The sequence below is a fragment of the Strongylocentrotus purpuratus genome, unplaced genomic scaffold (assembly GCF_000002235.5).
Source record: "Strongylocentrotus purpuratus isolate Spur 01 unplaced genomic scaffold, Spur_5.0 spur5_scaffold_11, whole genome shotgun sequence".
NCBI classification, from domain to species: Eukaryota; Metazoa; Echinodermata; class Echinoidea; order Camarodonta; family Strongylocentrotidae; genus Strongylocentrotus; species Strongylocentrotus purpuratus.
Window position 1 is genome coordinate 17,908,311 of NW_022145596.1, and position 16,487 is coordinate 17,924,797.

A 16,487-nucleotide genomic window follows, 5' to 3' on the forward strand; every position below is an offset into this window, starting at 1 on the left:
CACTGAACAACAGCTCCTTTTTAAACAACTTTCTTTAAACAACCCAGTTGGTGTAAACAACCCCCACTGAACAACAGCTCCTTTTTAAACAACCGTCTTTAAACAACACCAGTTGTTTAAATTGTGATTTTAAACAAGTTGTTCAAAATGTTGATCAACTAAGTGTTTAAACTTTAAACAACTCGAGTTGCTTAACATTTTAAACAACTCTTAGATCAGGTCACCCGTTAATCAAGAGTTGTTTAAACTTTTAAACAACTTGTTCACAAAAATTTTAACTGTGTAAGAGGTAAAGATGCTTGCCTCTCGCCTCTGGCGTTTTTCAAATTATGATGCGTAATGGTTTACAATCTCTTTAGTTTTCCTCAATTTTCATCTGATGCAATCAACGAGTTTTCGGCCTACTCACTGCCGCACGCGTTGCGCCAGTCGGAATCTAATTGTAAAACAATCGCTGTATCATGAGAAGTGCGACTAACTTCATTACGACTGAAATGCTTTTATAATTTCATATTTCACCGTATTACCTCCATCCTGCAATGTATATAACAGAGTGGGAAGTATTCCGCAATGTTGTACCATGGCCATCGATTGTAACACGCTCTCTCATTGGGGGGTTAACACGCCTAAGGAATTCAATAAGCCAATGGACTCTTTTCGTATAGAACTACTTCTTCAAAATCCCGCTGCGTCACTTCGCGTGTGAATTGTTCAAACTGTGCGTCGCTTCGCCAAACGTCGAATCGAGTGCAACATCGATATCTGAGCAGGTCAAAGCTCTTCCAAGAGGTCAACATGTTCAAGGTTAAAGTACTCTAAGACCTAACGGGGATAAGTACAAACAATTGAAGAATAAACAGCAAAACAAGTACATTTTCAGAACCAAAACTACATCTTAAAATAGCATAGACAACATGCCATGGATATTTTCCCATCACATTCCCAACTGTCAGTATCACGCTGAAACTGGAAGCAAAAGACGCAACTCTTCCATGTCTACTTGTAAGCTGATTTGATTGCAGTTTAGGCCAATAAAGCTACGTCTATAGCCTAGGCCATCAAGAAAAACTCTTCTTTATGCTTATAAAGCCCCACTGTACGACTTATAGCTACTTGCGCCCTCTATAGCAAACAATGCATAATCGGTGACCATTGGTCCCCCATATTCCCCTTTTGCGTATGATAATTGAGAGCTGATTTGATGAGATAACCAACTGTCAGTGACCTTGCAGGGAGGTCTTATCCCTTATGGCCAAACTAGTGCAGTGTTTTTTTTTTATAGAAAACATCTGTTTCTGCGTCATTCAAATAGCTCATGATGTTCGTTGCACACGAGGCGTTATTTGCTGACGTAGGGTTGCGTCATTGACTTGCGTTGCTTTTGACGTGCTACATGACAGTGACGTCATATACAAAAATAAATACGTAATGAGCGATGCAAACATTGCATTGAAATTCTTCAAGAATTATTCATTACTCTGAAGTCATACGTGATCCATTCACAGATAATAACACCATGGAAATGACATTGGACTGTGTCTGCGACTGACGCGATTTTCGACGCGCCTTTTGAGATTGACATCAAACGCAAAAGTAATGCAAAGGTAGAAGTGCATCGTTTGTTGGGTTAATGATCCATGCGCTAATTACCTTTATAATTATAGGCTAGGTGAATAGGGAATCGAATTAACGCCTCGTATGCGCGGACGCACGAAACCACTCTACATCCTTGTTCAAGATCTAATTCTGCGTTATTAACGTCTAAGCTCATGTTCGTAATCCGACCTGGCATTTCGGGAGCAACATAAAACACACCTGTCTGATTCGAAAGATTGGTGACAAATTTATTAATGAGATATAAGGTTAGCTGACAGGTTTGATAATTGCGACCTCGGATGAATTCACTTCAGACCTTCACGGTCAAGATTAGTGATCCAGAGAGTTTCCGACAATTAAATATACCTCACCAACATGTCCAACAAGTATGAGGGTGACTGTGGGGGTACGTCGCATACTCGCATTGCCCCTATGATCATGGACTTCTTGCTATGACTCATGACGTACCGTGGTAAATCAAGAGGCCTAATTAAGACACCCCTCCCCTCCCTCTATCTCCTACAAAATTTAAATTGATTAAATAAAATAGTGTGCATTTAATAACCATGATAACGATAAGGTATATACATTATTTTAAAGTCGATACTTTTAGATTTGATATGACATGTAAAAGAGCATATTTTTTAATATTTTTTTTGCCCCGGAAATTGGAAAATTACGTCGTCAGATATTTCGTTCAGTGGCTTTAAAAAAAAAAAAAAAAAATTTAAATAACATATTTGTTTTTAATTGAGGGGGGGTTAACCCCCCCCCTCCCCTGCGTACATCCCTGATGGGGCTACACGAACATGTGGCATAAAAATTCGTCCCGATTTGTATGTTGTTACATGCCATATATAGAATATGAAAGCATTTGAAGAGCCATGCCTTTCAGGGAAATTTTTTGTATCTGATGTTCTTCCACACTTGCATAATATCGATGATAATGCTCACAAATTATTTTTCACCTCTTCCCAGAACTCAAACTTCTCTTTGATTCAGGTCATACACACCTGCCGCCGTGTGCCAGCATCTATTATAATTTTCATCTTTTAACATTGTCTCTTTCTGCAGCAATTCATGACAAAGTACAAATACCTCGAGGATCTGACACCCCCAAATCAGCTGGTCGCATCTCAGGGAGACAGACAGCGGTCGTCGGAGACCACGACCACGCCGAGCAAGAAACGGGTGATGTCGAAGCTAAGCCAACTCCAGCATTACCTCCGTGTCCCCGTCTCCGGACGCATCGACGAGGCCACCGTTGAGGCGATGCAACGACCGCGGTGCGGCCGACCCGATCCGGACATTGCTGAGCTGAACGATCTGGAGAACGAAGACGTGAACGATGCGGAAGAACAGGCAAATGTTGGAAGGGGGCGGAGGAAACCGAAAAGACGGCGCCAAAAGCGTTACGCATTAGCAGGCGACAGGTGGAGTAAGAAACACATTTCATACAGGTAAGGAAACCATCAACGTCAATTTATATGTTTAGTGACCGTCAAAAGTAAGGTCATCGTTTTCAGATGCGTTATGAAATCCGACAACGTTTTAATGTTTAAAAGAATAACATCATGCTACAATATGCTTTGAATTACCATCTTGGCTAAATATTCCTAACACGTCTCATGGTCTAAAATGCGGAAAGCACCCCACGCCATCATATTATAATGGTTCATTTATTTTATATTCAATATTGAGTAACTCGATGGACCTGACTAATTATAAAGTATTGTTTTATCAAAAGCGAATTCGTAGATGACAAGATCGCAATGTTATCGTCACAATTAAATAAAAGTAGCCGAAACTCTCTCTTGCGATTCTAGAATCGACAACTATCCGACCAGCGTTTGGATCCCTCGGAGGAAAGTCCAGGACTCGATCGCGAGGGCGCTACAGATGTGGGGTGACGTCACTCCTCTCGATTTTCGAATGCTCGACGATTGGGACATCGACGACGAAGACGCAGACATCTACGTCTCGTTCTCGAAGTACCGTCATGGCGACCCGTATCCGTTCGATGGACCCGACGGCACAATCGCCCACGCTTATCTTCCTAATGGACAATTCGGCAACCTGGACGGCGACGTCCATTTCGACGACTCGGAATTCTTTTCCTACGATGGCGACTCAGGTAATAATGCGGGAGAGAGCTTTAAAAGTTTGCAAGAGATCTTTAAAGGGGAAATCCACGCTGATATTTAGTAGGTTTTAATTAAAGCAGAATAATGAGAGTAACAAATTAGCGAAAGTTTGAGCAAAATCCGATTAAAAATAGCAACAGTTATGAATTTTTGAAGTTGTCATTGTCTTCGTATCACCTTCTCTTTCTCTCTCTTTCTCCTTCCTAAATTCCACTTAATATCATAATTATTGACGGATACTCTGTATAATTATTCTCTATAATACAGGGTATAATCTGTTCAAAGTAGCAGCTCACGAACTTGGACATAGTCTCGGCCTTGAACATTCGCATACCATGGGTTCGATCATGGTTCCCGACTACGCGGGTTTCAAAGGCGACGATAACGAGTTTAAACTGGGCGATGACGACATAAGGGCGATACAAGTACTATACGGTAACTATATGATATACTATTATCGGTTTATATAGCGCTTAAAACATCATCGGTGTTTCTAAACGCTTAAAGGTACTATGTCCCTTTTGCAGCCAACCTCAAATGCTGTAGAACTTTGAAGGAATTATGAATATGTCATGTATGTCCTATCTGTGAAATTTAAACGTTAGCAGTGTCCTCATGTTCAAATTATGCAAGGAAAACCGTTTACTTGCCAGAATTCACTGTCAGACACTATTGAGTGACTGACTGGCTTTGGTAATAACATACATGAAGAGAGTTGTAAAGGGTACATGAGCATTTGTCTACATCAATAACCCACTTCTTGTGATGGCCAAGATTAAACTGATTGAATCTTTGCGCAGCATAAAACGTATGACCATTCGGTACAATTGTCTGAAAATCAAGACTATTACTTTTGGGCTCTATAGCCCTAAAGTCGATTTGACAACTAATAGTCGTTATTTTCCCACTTGAAGACATTTTCAAGCCCCACCTTTTTTAGGGAAGTTCTAAATTAGTATTATCTTTCAAATGCAGTTGGAATTTAACTTTTTCATTTTTTTGGCCTGCAAATGGGATATAGTGCCTTTAACATATATATTATTACCGTGGTCATTAGATTCACGGCTTGCCCACACACAATGTGTGCACATTCTCCACTAGCACTGCCTGGGGAGCTTTCCAGCCAGGCGCCATTGTATACAGACGTTCATAATCATGAAAATGCTGAGCAAAGTACGATGACTTTCGCATCCTACCGGGTAACCATTTTGACACCAGGGTGAGAGTGGCAAAAGTGCATTAACTTCTTACCAAATGACGTAAGTGGCCGCGCTGGGATTCGAACTCTCAACCCTTGGATTTAGAGTCCAGTGAATGAACCACTATACCACGACACCTGCACAATGCATGTAGTTTTCATCGCCCACGTGGTTGGATTAAATTATATATTCCATACTTAAATCACTGGAAATTATTCTTTTCCGGACTTTGTCAAAAATGATAATTCAGTTTAAATCAAAATTAAATCAAACCAAAATTATAATACACACCTGCAAAATAACGAATTAAAAAAAAATATATAAAGGTCCTTGATTTATAAGACTTAATTAAAGGCATCACAAAGCATGAGGAACAGTTTACATGGGAACCTTTTAATATCTTCTGTTTCTTCTTATACTTTGATATGTTGATAACATGTAATATTATCGCGTTCAATTGATTAAAAAAAAGGAAATTGAATTTTTGGCTTTGAAAATGCTAACTATAACTCCAAAGTCAGTGCTGTCGGTTAAATCACTAGATCAGGGTTGGGCGATTTTATCAGTAACATTGGTGATAAAGAATTAATCCAACAAGCAAAAAGTTTTGTTTAAACTTGTTTTTATGTGGACAACAAAAATAGACTTGCAGGCAGAAACTGGGGGCGGTGCGGCGGTGGTGTCCACAAAAATAGGAAAAATGAGATTCGGAGAGTTGCAATGAATCTGTACTTTCTATACATTATACAATTCAATTAAGCTGGGTTTTTAAGTAAACTACAATTATGATGTATAACTCATCTGCTATTTTTTCAATTGTGTAATTTAATAAATATGTTTGTATTAAGGAAACTAAACAAGCCATAACCAAACTAAAATCAATACTAGACTTTAATTCGTCACTTAGACGAATTAGGTGATACGTATGATATTGGTTTACCTAACAAAGAATGCATTACACGATATCATATTATTTTATAAAATGCTCTTCCCATAATGATCTATCCATATGTCAAGTTTAAATTGTGTCGATCCCTTGATCATTATGGATATAGGGAAGATAGATTGAGACAATATATGACCATTGACTCTGTGCAGTAACCAGTTACACCTTTGACTCTAATTTACATCATGAAGAACGCATTTTGACGATTTTTATCTTATTCAAAGAAATGAAAATATAATTGATAAATAAGAGCTTATGCCTGAATAATTAAAAATGTTTAGTGTATAACGTCACGATGTTCCGGCGTAAATGAAAAGTGTGAGAATACATTAGCGATCATTTTGAGTTGTCGACGTGAGATTCACTAGTTGCTTGAAAATAAAATCTTTAAATATCGGATGGATATATACTGTCACTGTATAAGGAATGTGGATTAGAGGGATATTAATCCGTCAGTCTTTCTTGAAGGCTTGTCAATTAAAGGAATACAAAGATTTGAATGTATTTCGCTCAAGAAATTACATACAGCATTGCCAGTAAATTTCACGGGATCAATGTTAAAATCTCCCATTTTATAAACCTGTTTGTGTTCAGTATGTGTTTTTTGTAAAACATTTTCAAAGACAGGGATGAAATCATTGATATTTGATTGGGGTTTCCTATATATGACACCTACAATAATATTCTTATGTCTCGGCAAATTGCTTTCAATAAACAGTGATTCATAGTTGTATGGTGGGTATAATATAAATATATCATTGTGTATTTCATATTCAAAATTGTCAGCGACCAATAGACCAATACCTCTACTCTTTTCTACTTGGCGATTAAAATGTATAAATGAATGACCAGACACATTGAATAAAAGTGGCGTACTATCATTAACCCACGTTTCTATACATAAGTACAGATGAAATCGGATAAAGCATTACAATGTATGTTTAAACTACGCGAATTAAAAAGTAAAATACTAAAATGATAGTTAATGTTACTGAATTCAGTCGTAAAATCCTCATCAATATAATATTTAAAGTTCAGAAACCTACTGAAATGAAACTCATATTCTTTTTCGGATAAATAGTTTAAATCATTGATATCAGTATAAGTATCTGTAGTATTACTACCAAACATTGAATGAAGTTCGTCATTATTCAAGTCCTGAATAGGAAATGAACAATGAGAACAGAGTGGGTTATTAATGTAGCCGAATGCTCATGTTCTCTATAACGCTCATTTTACGTATTTTATTACCAGAGAAAAAAAGATGTCAGTCAGTCACTCAATAGTGTCTGAGAGTAAAGTCTAGAAAGTAAAAGGGTTTCCTTACATAATTTCAATACGAGGACACTGCTAACGTTTAAGTTTCACAAATAGGACATACGTGACATATTCATCATTTAAACATTCAACTGAAAATTGTGACATGATCTCATCATCTGATCAAAAAACTAAAAGCACCGTTTTGATAGCCCATGGTCTCAGCTATAACATACCCACATTTGGGAGAAAACAGAGCACACATAAGATAGATAGTGCTCCTAGATGAATGCCATGTAGATTCATGATGTGAACGAAATTCACCTTCCATAGACATAACACGCAAGTGACGAAAATTCTGACATGTGGCCTTTAATTGAATTTTGTACTATGATGACCTCATTAAAATGAAACTTAGTGAAAAGTGATCTTGTAGAGAATTGCCTTATCTACAACATATCGACATTTCAAGGAGAATTGATGAATATTGAGAGAAATACACTACATTTTCCATAAATACAATGACGTCATAATATGCAATTTTGTATTTTTGACTTCCAAGGCCATTATGATGACGTTAAGATGTACTTAATGGCCAAATGAGATATGAAATCATACCTCCGACTCATACTCTATCTAAATATGAAAAAAAAATGGGCAATCCCTATTCATCCCAATGGACTTTTCATAGGCATGTTTTTGCCCATATATGCAATGTATTACAAAAATCGCGCGTACGGACGGTTATCTTGAACGGACGCTCATTCCGTTTTTAATAGTGATAAAGAGCTAAACATGGTATCAAATTTTCCGGAAAAACATGAGGAATATTCGGTCAAAAGCTTTTGCGGAGAAATTATTTTTCGTTCGGCCGTGACGAACGAAAACGTGCAAAAATGCGTGTTTTGCGTGATTTTTTATGAAATGCTTATAATGGCCTGAAACGTATGCAAAAAAAATTTAAGACGATTTTGAGCAATTTAAAATTTTACGCGCGCATTAACGCGCGCGCCTACGCGTACGCGCATTTTTGCGCGCATTTATTGACCTCAAATTGACCCGACGGATATTGATCTTAATCTTGATAAATATGAATGTAAAATTACTTTCCGTTATGAAGATATGATCATAAGTTGATTTTCACAAAATGGCGTCTAGATGACGTCACGATGATTTTGGGTCTCTAAAAATTCACGCAGTTCTAAGTTAGACTAAGATCTATCATCATTAACAGTTTCATGATAATGGTGTTATTGAGTCTTGAGATATCCTGCGAACAAATTCGAGGAAGAATAAATAAATAATAAAGAAAAATCTTGACGAAATCAATAGGTGATACGTAGACTTCGTTACGTATCACCTAATTATGTATAATTATTAGTCCATCATCAAAATGTATCCATGTTTTTAATCCTATTTGTGTTCTTTTTAAACTACGGTCTAAGCCTTTATTTTACATGTGATCCATGTTGAACTTACATTGTACAAATAAATACATTGAATTGAATTGGATTAATGCACACACTATCAAGTAGTACGAGTGAAATTGTTAGAATTTATGTTCATACCTTGTTCTTTCATGATTGTTTGTTTTTCATGTATAATGTATTTCACTGAAATGAAAGAAATAAACGAGCATCTAAAAAATGAAGAAGAATAAGGAGATATTCTGACTAATTTTAGACCATAACTCTATTATCTTTTTCTTCAGGTGATCCGAGTAAACCTCGCTACAAAGGCAATCCAAGGGCGGAATGCAACAAAGCATTCGATGCAACCGCGCTAATAGACGGGACCTTATTTTTTTTCAAGGTAATTTTATACACACAGTAATGTCTCACAAACACAGCAGTTCTACTTTTCCGCATGATTAGCAATAACGTCTTTTTATTTTGCCAATTATTAGTGATTAAATATGTGAATTTAAGTACAATAGTACAATTTTTTAATTATGATTATTATGTATAGGCTGTCATGAATAGGCTTCCAGTCAGTCAGAATAAATTCTTCAGTTATATAACACTACGATTACTTGTTTAATTCATGTTTCGCAGATGCAAAAAAAAAAAAAAAAAGTTGCGTTGGCCGGGAGTCGAACCCGGGTCAATTGCTTGGAAGGCAACTATGCTAACCGCTATACCACCAACGCTTCATGGAATGCTGGTGCGGTATTGTGGTATATATAAGACTGACGGTAATTTGTTGGCTGTGAATTTATGTGTATATTCTCAGTGCACAAGACTCATGATTTTTTGATGTTACTGCACTTCAACGTGTTAAATATATCAATTCGTTTTGTTTAAAGAACAAAAAGAAGAAGAAACAAATGCGATCCTCAAGCTGAAAAATAAGATCGCACTACAGGATATGACCGTAGAGGGCGACAATCCATACGAGTGCTCATAATTCACTTCAATCAACGCACTGCTGCCGTCTTGCTGATTGAGAAGGTGCCGGATTTAAGGGGGGCACAAACCACCCATACAATCACTGGCGTACGGATAGGGGGGGGGGGCTTGGGGGCAGTTGGCCCCTAAATAAAATTCAAACGTTGTTTAATTTTAATTCGATACCAGTGATTTACAAATGCTGCTGAAATGACATGACTTTCCGGTTTTTTTCCTCGCACTTTTGCCCATTATGCCAGATGCAGAACTTCCGGTGGGGGGTTATGGGGTGGGGGGGGGGGGGGGGGGGGGGGGGGGGGGGGGGGGGGGGGGGGGAGGCACTGCACCCTTACTTTTTCAAGTACCCCCAAAAGTCGCTTTTTACATAGGAAAAGTCCCTTTGTACATAGGGAAAGTGCTCCTTTTCTTTTCTAATAACTGTCCTTTTCCTCTCAACTTTGTGAGTACGTCTTTTCAAGTCCCCTGTCACCTTTGATATTTTTGCATTTTTTTTAATTCCTGCCCCTTTTCCTGTTTAATAAATGTACTTTTTCCTTAGAAATAAGAAACACCTTCCCTTTCTCCCTTTCTCTTAAATACCACTTTTCCCTCTAATAAGTGTCCCTTTTATTTTGACACGTGCCCCTTTTCCTTTCTGATAAGTACCATATTTCTTTCGGATAAGTGCCCATTTTCCTTTTTTTTTTAATGAGCCTCTCCCCCTTTCCAAAGTGCCCTTTTTAAAATTGGATAAATGCCCCTATCAAAATCTGATAGGTGACTTTTCCTTCAACAGACTTCCCATTTCCATTTTCAGTTAGTGCCCTTGTTCATCTCTGTTGAGTGTCACTTTTCAGGTGCAAGAACTTGAGTGCCATTTACACTTCTGATAATTGCCCTTTTTGCGACGATGACTTTTTAAAATCAAAATGTCGCATATTAGTTAGTAAGTAGGCCTAATCTTTTAATTATTTTTGTGTTTATGTCTGCAGGATCGACGTTTCTGGCGTTTGAAGAGGAAAGGGAAACTCATATCGCCCAAGAAAGGAGAAAAGATCGCACGAAGATTTTCCAAAATGCCACATAAAATAGATACCATCTACCAGCGCAAAGACGGGCATGTCGTAGCGCTTAAAGGTAAGCTATCATTAAATATTATATCCTGCATCAAAAATGTATTGGGTTTTGGTTGGTTGAGAGCTCGTCACGTGACCAGAAATATTTTAAACTATTTTAAGGTTGCTCTGAGAAAGTGATATTTGGTAGTATATTTGGAAGTAGACCTTTTTCGGATTTTTTAAATTTGTTTTTATTTATTTTTTAATAAAAATTGTAATTTTATTAATTTTAATTTTTTTCAAATGTCAATAAAAAATTTCATCTTTTATATTTTTAAAAAATTATTTTGTTGATGCAGGATATAAAACAAATATACCTGCCTTCTTTACGAGGTACTGGTTAAAACTATGAGCCTCGGTGACTCCAATAGTACCATTTGCTTCTCAATGGGCATAGTTTTAACCAGAACCTCTCAAGACAGTGTAAATGTGTATACTATTGTGAATGAATTATTATTTGTCAGGACAGGGAATTTTCATGATTTAAAGAATGCCGAAACTTCTGACTTCGACACAATAATAGTTGTCCCAGCTTTTCAACAAGCTCAGGCTCGTTACAGTGGTATATCCGGAAATGGACAACCAATGGAAAGGAAATTCATGGAAAGGGGAAAAAACACATCTTTATCATGAGAGGGGTAAGTGGGGGAGCTAGGGGACATGGCCCCGGAAGCCGGGAAACCCTTTTAAACAGAGAATTAATGGGTTTGGAAGACACCCCTCGATCATCGACTCCCAATTAAAAGTTGCGTCCAGCATCGAGAGAGTCGTGACGGGCATGCATCGGGGCATGCATTCTTTGAAGATTGTTTTTGACTGGGCATTCGAATGGGGCTCGGTTTAACGGTGTGGTATTGAGGTAGATAGACCCTACTTAGCTATCAAACTTTCAAAGTTTTAAGCTTGATACTGTTTTGATAAAAGGTTAAAGTTTAAAGTTTTGTAAAAAAAAATACAATAATTTTGTTACGTAACGGTTTGCTGATTCCGTCCTGAAATAGAACTGATTCTCAAATCAATTTGATATCCATCCTCTACAAATTAATGTTAGGCCTATAATAATTCCCTCCTTGCTCTTTAATATCGACAGGCCATATGCTTTGGACTTACAAGGGTAAGACGCTCTTACCGGGCTACCCCCGCTCTGTACGGTCCCGGAACATGCCGGGTCATGTGGATGCCGCCCTGCACTTCAGGGCCTACAACAAGACGTATTTCTTCCGAGGGCCCTATGTCTGGCGGTACGATGAGAAGAGGGAATACGTGGACGCTGGGTTCCCGACTTTGACGAAGGAGGTCTTTCCCGGGATACAGACGCCGCTAGATGCAGCCTTCCAGTTTACTGATAGTGAGTTCCAACCCCCCCCCCCCCCCCCCCCCCCAAAAAAAAAAAAAAAAAAAAAAAAAAAATGTGTCTACTTGTATAATGATGGGCATAAACATCAACACTATTCATTGATAGAAGCATCTTTATGACCAACATGACATGATGCTGCATCATCCAAATCAATATGATAACAAAATTAAACATCCGTTTCGTCAGTATGTTCAGTGGTGGTTCTGTACCCACTACCCCCCTCAATAAATTGCTGGTGAATATAAGAAAGGACAAAGGAGAGAAAATAGAGAAGAAGAAAGTGAGGGAGCAAGCAAAGTTAAAACATAGTTTGACACCACCGTCTACACCTAATTCCATCACACTAAGATAACAAATGTTGCTGCCCCACCCCCCCCCCCCTGATACCTGCAGACCAGTGGCCCACCTTGGGTGGACCCTTTTGTACCTTGTATCACCACTCAGTAAAAACAAATCTTAAAATGCTTGAGAACTTTGAGCGACCCAACAGCTCCTCGGGAATCTCCACTCCCTAATTCCGTTGTCATGATTTATTAGGCACATTAAAGATGCAAACAGATTAAATTGTGTTTACATTGTCATTGTACACTGAGTTACCGAGTTCCTTATATTTCCTCACTTGTACGTTGCTGGGACGGATCCAGGGGGCGTGGGCGCCGCATGCAACCCCTTCCCAAAAAATAGCAGGAAAAGCTAAGATTTATTCACATGAACGTTCAGTTTACGCATTCACAAAAATTAATGTCTCAGAATGTACCATAATTTTAGACCTGTTCAATATTTTGTCCGGAATCCCACGCTCGCTATTTCGTACATTTCACACCCGATGCCCCCCCCCCCCTCCTTTTTTTTGTGGAAAATCCTGGATCCGCCCCTGCATTTACCAGTATGAATTGGACATGCCATCAAAATACTTCATAGGGCGATACGCACCTAGATAATGAAAAGATTTCCACGTTTTAAAAATTTTTCTTTTCCTTTTCTTTGCAGAAAATCATTATTTCGTCCAACGTAAGAAGTACCAGAAGTACAGCACAGAACACCGCAACGCTGATCCCGGGTATCCCAGGTACTTCGGCGAGGACTTCATCATGTGCACCACTACGAAAAACAATAAAAACAGTGATTGATATCACTATTTTGCGGATGGAACTAACCCTATACACTCAATGGGAATTGTTGCCAATACCCGATTTATACTGGGTTCATGCATTTCTTTGAAACTTGAACACAGATGATGCACATTAAGCAGACAATCTCCTTGTTCCCAGTCCTTCCCTTTCCTTCCCTTCTCATCCTAACTATATAGGATTGTTTGTGCGAGCTCTTCCTCTTTTCTCCTTCTTTAAAAAAATATTAAACTCACTTCTCGATCAATATAGGGCCAAGAGCTATGTTTGATCCCGTCTTTAATCTTGCGGAAAACAGGCATGCCTTCATTCATCCACCCTGAGGACACGGTCTGTATATTAAAAAAAAGAGTCGTCCAAACGATGCACTTTTCCTCAATTCAACCCTACCATAATTCATTTTTTTTCTGGTACGAGGGGAAAGAGTTTCCTAAACAGTAAACAGGTAAATCTTTTTTTTCTTCATGCAAACAAAAGGTTTATTTCTTTCCTTAGACCTTCCTCTCCGTCCGCGTTTATAATATCTTCGTCACTACTTTTCATCTATACAGCCCACACAAAGTTGGGCTGAACTTCAGAATGTTTTCTCAGGGGCACCGCTTGAATACAACCCTTCCCTGATATAAAATTTATGCAGGCAACTTTTGGTAACCGGGAAAATGTGAGCAGTGTTATTCCTCTTTTCGGGCTCATTCCTCTTTTCTGGCTCATTCCGAAATTGTCGGCTTGTAGTTTGAAAGAAAAAAATCTCCAACGTCCCCCCCCCCCCCTCCCATTCAACATTTTCTAGCGACGACCTTGTACTGCCTCTACCGTATAGATCCCACGCACCATGATTATGATACCAAAATCCTACAAAATTCCCCAACGATTTCAGAGGTTCACGTGAACTTTCCAAATTATGATATCTTTGAATTCAGCCGAGAGTTTTCTTTGAAGACGTCATTAGAGCGCTGCACCCTCGCCCCCCATGACCCATCACGCACAATTCAAACAGACAAGATTTTATATTGCAATGGAGACTCTGCTTGTGATAATAAGGCAGTGGCTAAGACGAAATTTTCAGAGGGGGCAGGTTTTACTGTGAGAGGTGCTGACAAGCCCCCTCCCCCACCCCCTTCCACCATAGATGTGTCACTTTTCAGACGCTTCATTTCGTAAAAGTAAATCAGTAATCATGCATCCTCATAATAATAATAGGCTAGAAATCCAAGATCAAAATAATGGAATCCCCACTAAAAGGAGTTTTAAAGGCCGTCTGTACTAGTGTGGACAGGAGGGATTAGACCACCCAGCGAGGTCACTGACAGGTGGCTCTCTCATCAACTCAGCTCTCAATTAGCATAAAAAAGAGGATCATGGGGACCAACATGCACCGATTAGGGAGCAAATATAGCTACAAGTATAGTACGCTTTAAAAGAAAACCCACCTGGATATGATATTTATACAAACATAATGAATTTCACACGATGGATTCACGATTTGAAATCCAATTTTCTTGTTTTGAATATGTATATTTTCCTGTTATACGTTATCAAAGAAGAGTGTGTGACTAGACTTGGGCATTATCAAGTTTGGTACATGTATTACCATTTATTATGACTGAGTAACTTAAACACAAAAAAGCCTCAAATTGTCATGTTATCGGAGAGTTCTTGAAATATAGATTTGTGTGGTTTAATATTTTGTATGAATCTAGACCACTTTGACACATGCACAGAAGAAACGGATACGTATGGGAAATAATTACTGGCTCGAGATTTTACATTTAAAGGAAACTTCACCCCATGGGAAATAATTTTAGTAGTTTTGAGAGATGTATTGTATTCTTGCCCATTAGAATAATGTACATTTTCTCAGCATGACGTGGGCATCGCTATAATTATGTTCTTGATAACGTGACATACTATGCGGAGTCGTTTATCATGTAAAAATATAAGTAATTTTTTTATTTAAGGATGCTTCTTTCCCAGGTGAGTGTGGTGATTCTTTGTACTACAATAATTATTGTGAGAACGCAACATTGAATTATTAAGTTGCTGCTCTTCTAGGGTGTTGGTATAAATGAAATAAATTAATCAACTGCTATAATTATTTTAGTATTTTCAATCAAATAGGCTAGACGAGTTGCAATTGTTTCCCCTGTCACATATTTTTGACCAACTATAATTTTTCACCTTCTCGGCTATGATTTTCCCTCAATGAAAAGACAAGGTTTTGTTATTGAATTAAAAGATATTGCCAACTAAAGTTTGCCAACATGTTCAAATTCGCCTGTATAATATTAAGATACGTCACATTATCACGAAAATGCCTGCGCCAATTTGATGCTAAAAGGCATTACGTCATTAGTAATCTTCATTTACATACCTCTTGTACACTTTATTAAGGAAAAATGGTATACTAAAGGACAGTAATACATCTCATTTTTCAGAAAACCTACATGTACACTGTCTTATTATTCGGGGTGAGGTTTCCTTTTAGTTCATGAGGAGAAATTGTTAATTTCCTTGCATGATGACAATGAAGAGGGTAGCGAGGCTATAATAGCCAATCATATTTAAGTATGAAGACTGAGAACAACGAAATCAATTACTTTTATGATCATTTTTAAATTGTGTAAATATTGTATCAAATAGAAAAAAAATTACAGTGTACTATTGTACCTTGCTTTGTTATAGAGTTAAGTTTGGAGAGCAAGAACAAAACAACGTGTTTTTTTTATTACCAGTATTCTTGTTAAAATTACTGTAATAGTTAGTACTTTGTGTAGTTAATTAGAGTTGGTTGTTAGTAAATGTTAGTTAGTTGGTAGCACTGTGCCGTAGATTCGTCGATTTCAATGTCTAGATTAGTAAGAGGTGTAAGAAGCATTGTCACGAATTTCTAAAATTTCGAAATATTATATAATGTAGAATTAACGAAACCGATGAGTATATTTCTGAAATCTCATTTACAATGTAATTAAAATGAACATCATATTATGTTACATAATAATCATGGTACAGCATAGTGTCTCACTGTTTGAAATAGAGCATTGTACCCATCGAATAACATTACTCTATATTTGTAACAAAATACCTTCTTATCTATTTCCAGTTAATTTGTAACTATGCTGCATATTGACACAATTATTCATAAAATAATCACTCGATTAATTTTCTTCCTTCTTCATTTCTTCAGTCTTCCACTTTTAACCCTTTTGTCATATTGTGTGGTTCACTATAAAAAATATCAAATTGAATTTATAAAACATGTACCGGTATTGTAAAGTATGTTTAGTTACCTTTATGAAAGGTCTCAGACGTGATGATATATCCTTGCTTAATAAAATGTTGATTTTTCTTCTGTA

General features: G+C 37.7%; 1 protein-coding gene and 1 non-coding gene across 2 annotated transcripts; one reads left to right on the top strand and one right to left on the bottom strand.

Annotated features, from left to right (window-relative positions):
• The first annotated feature begins 2,675 nt into the window (after positions 1 to 2,675).
• Positions 2,676 to 16,487, top strand: LOC755640 (72 kDa type IV collagenase). The gene is made up of 7 exons (XM_030980843.1): positions 2,676 to 3,056; positions 3,423 to 3,730; positions 4,008 to 4,175; positions 8,854 to 8,954; positions 10,522 to 10,666; positions 11,738 to 11,995; positions 12,995 to 16,487. The coding sequence occupies exons 1-7, from the start codon at positions 2,677 to 2,679 to the stop codon at positions 13,132 to 13,134; spliced, it is 1,500 nt and encodes a 499-aa protein (XP_030836703.1). The 5' UTR covers position 2,676; the 3' UTR covers positions 13,135 to 16,487.
• On the bottom strand, positions 9,220 to 9,291 carry TRNAG-UCC. Its single transcript has one exon. It is a non-coding gene; the product is annotated as a tRNA-Gly (tRNA).

What these genes read in the sequence shown, in the direction of transcription:
- LOC755640 (XM_030980843.1), top strand. Translation starts at nt 2,677, where the DNA reads ATGACAAAGTACAAATACCTCGAGGATCTGACACCCCCAAATCAGCTG. An exon ending in GGCGATACAAGTACTATACG is followed by an intron (nt 4,176 to 8,853) that starts GTAACTATATGA and finishes CTTTTTCTTCAG; the next exon opens with GTGATCCGAGTAAACCTCGC. An exon ending in AGCCTTCCAGTTTACTGATA is followed by an intron (nt 11,996 to 12,994) that starts GTGAGTTCCAAC and finishes TTTTCTTTGCAG; the next exon opens with AAAATCATTATTTCGTCCAA.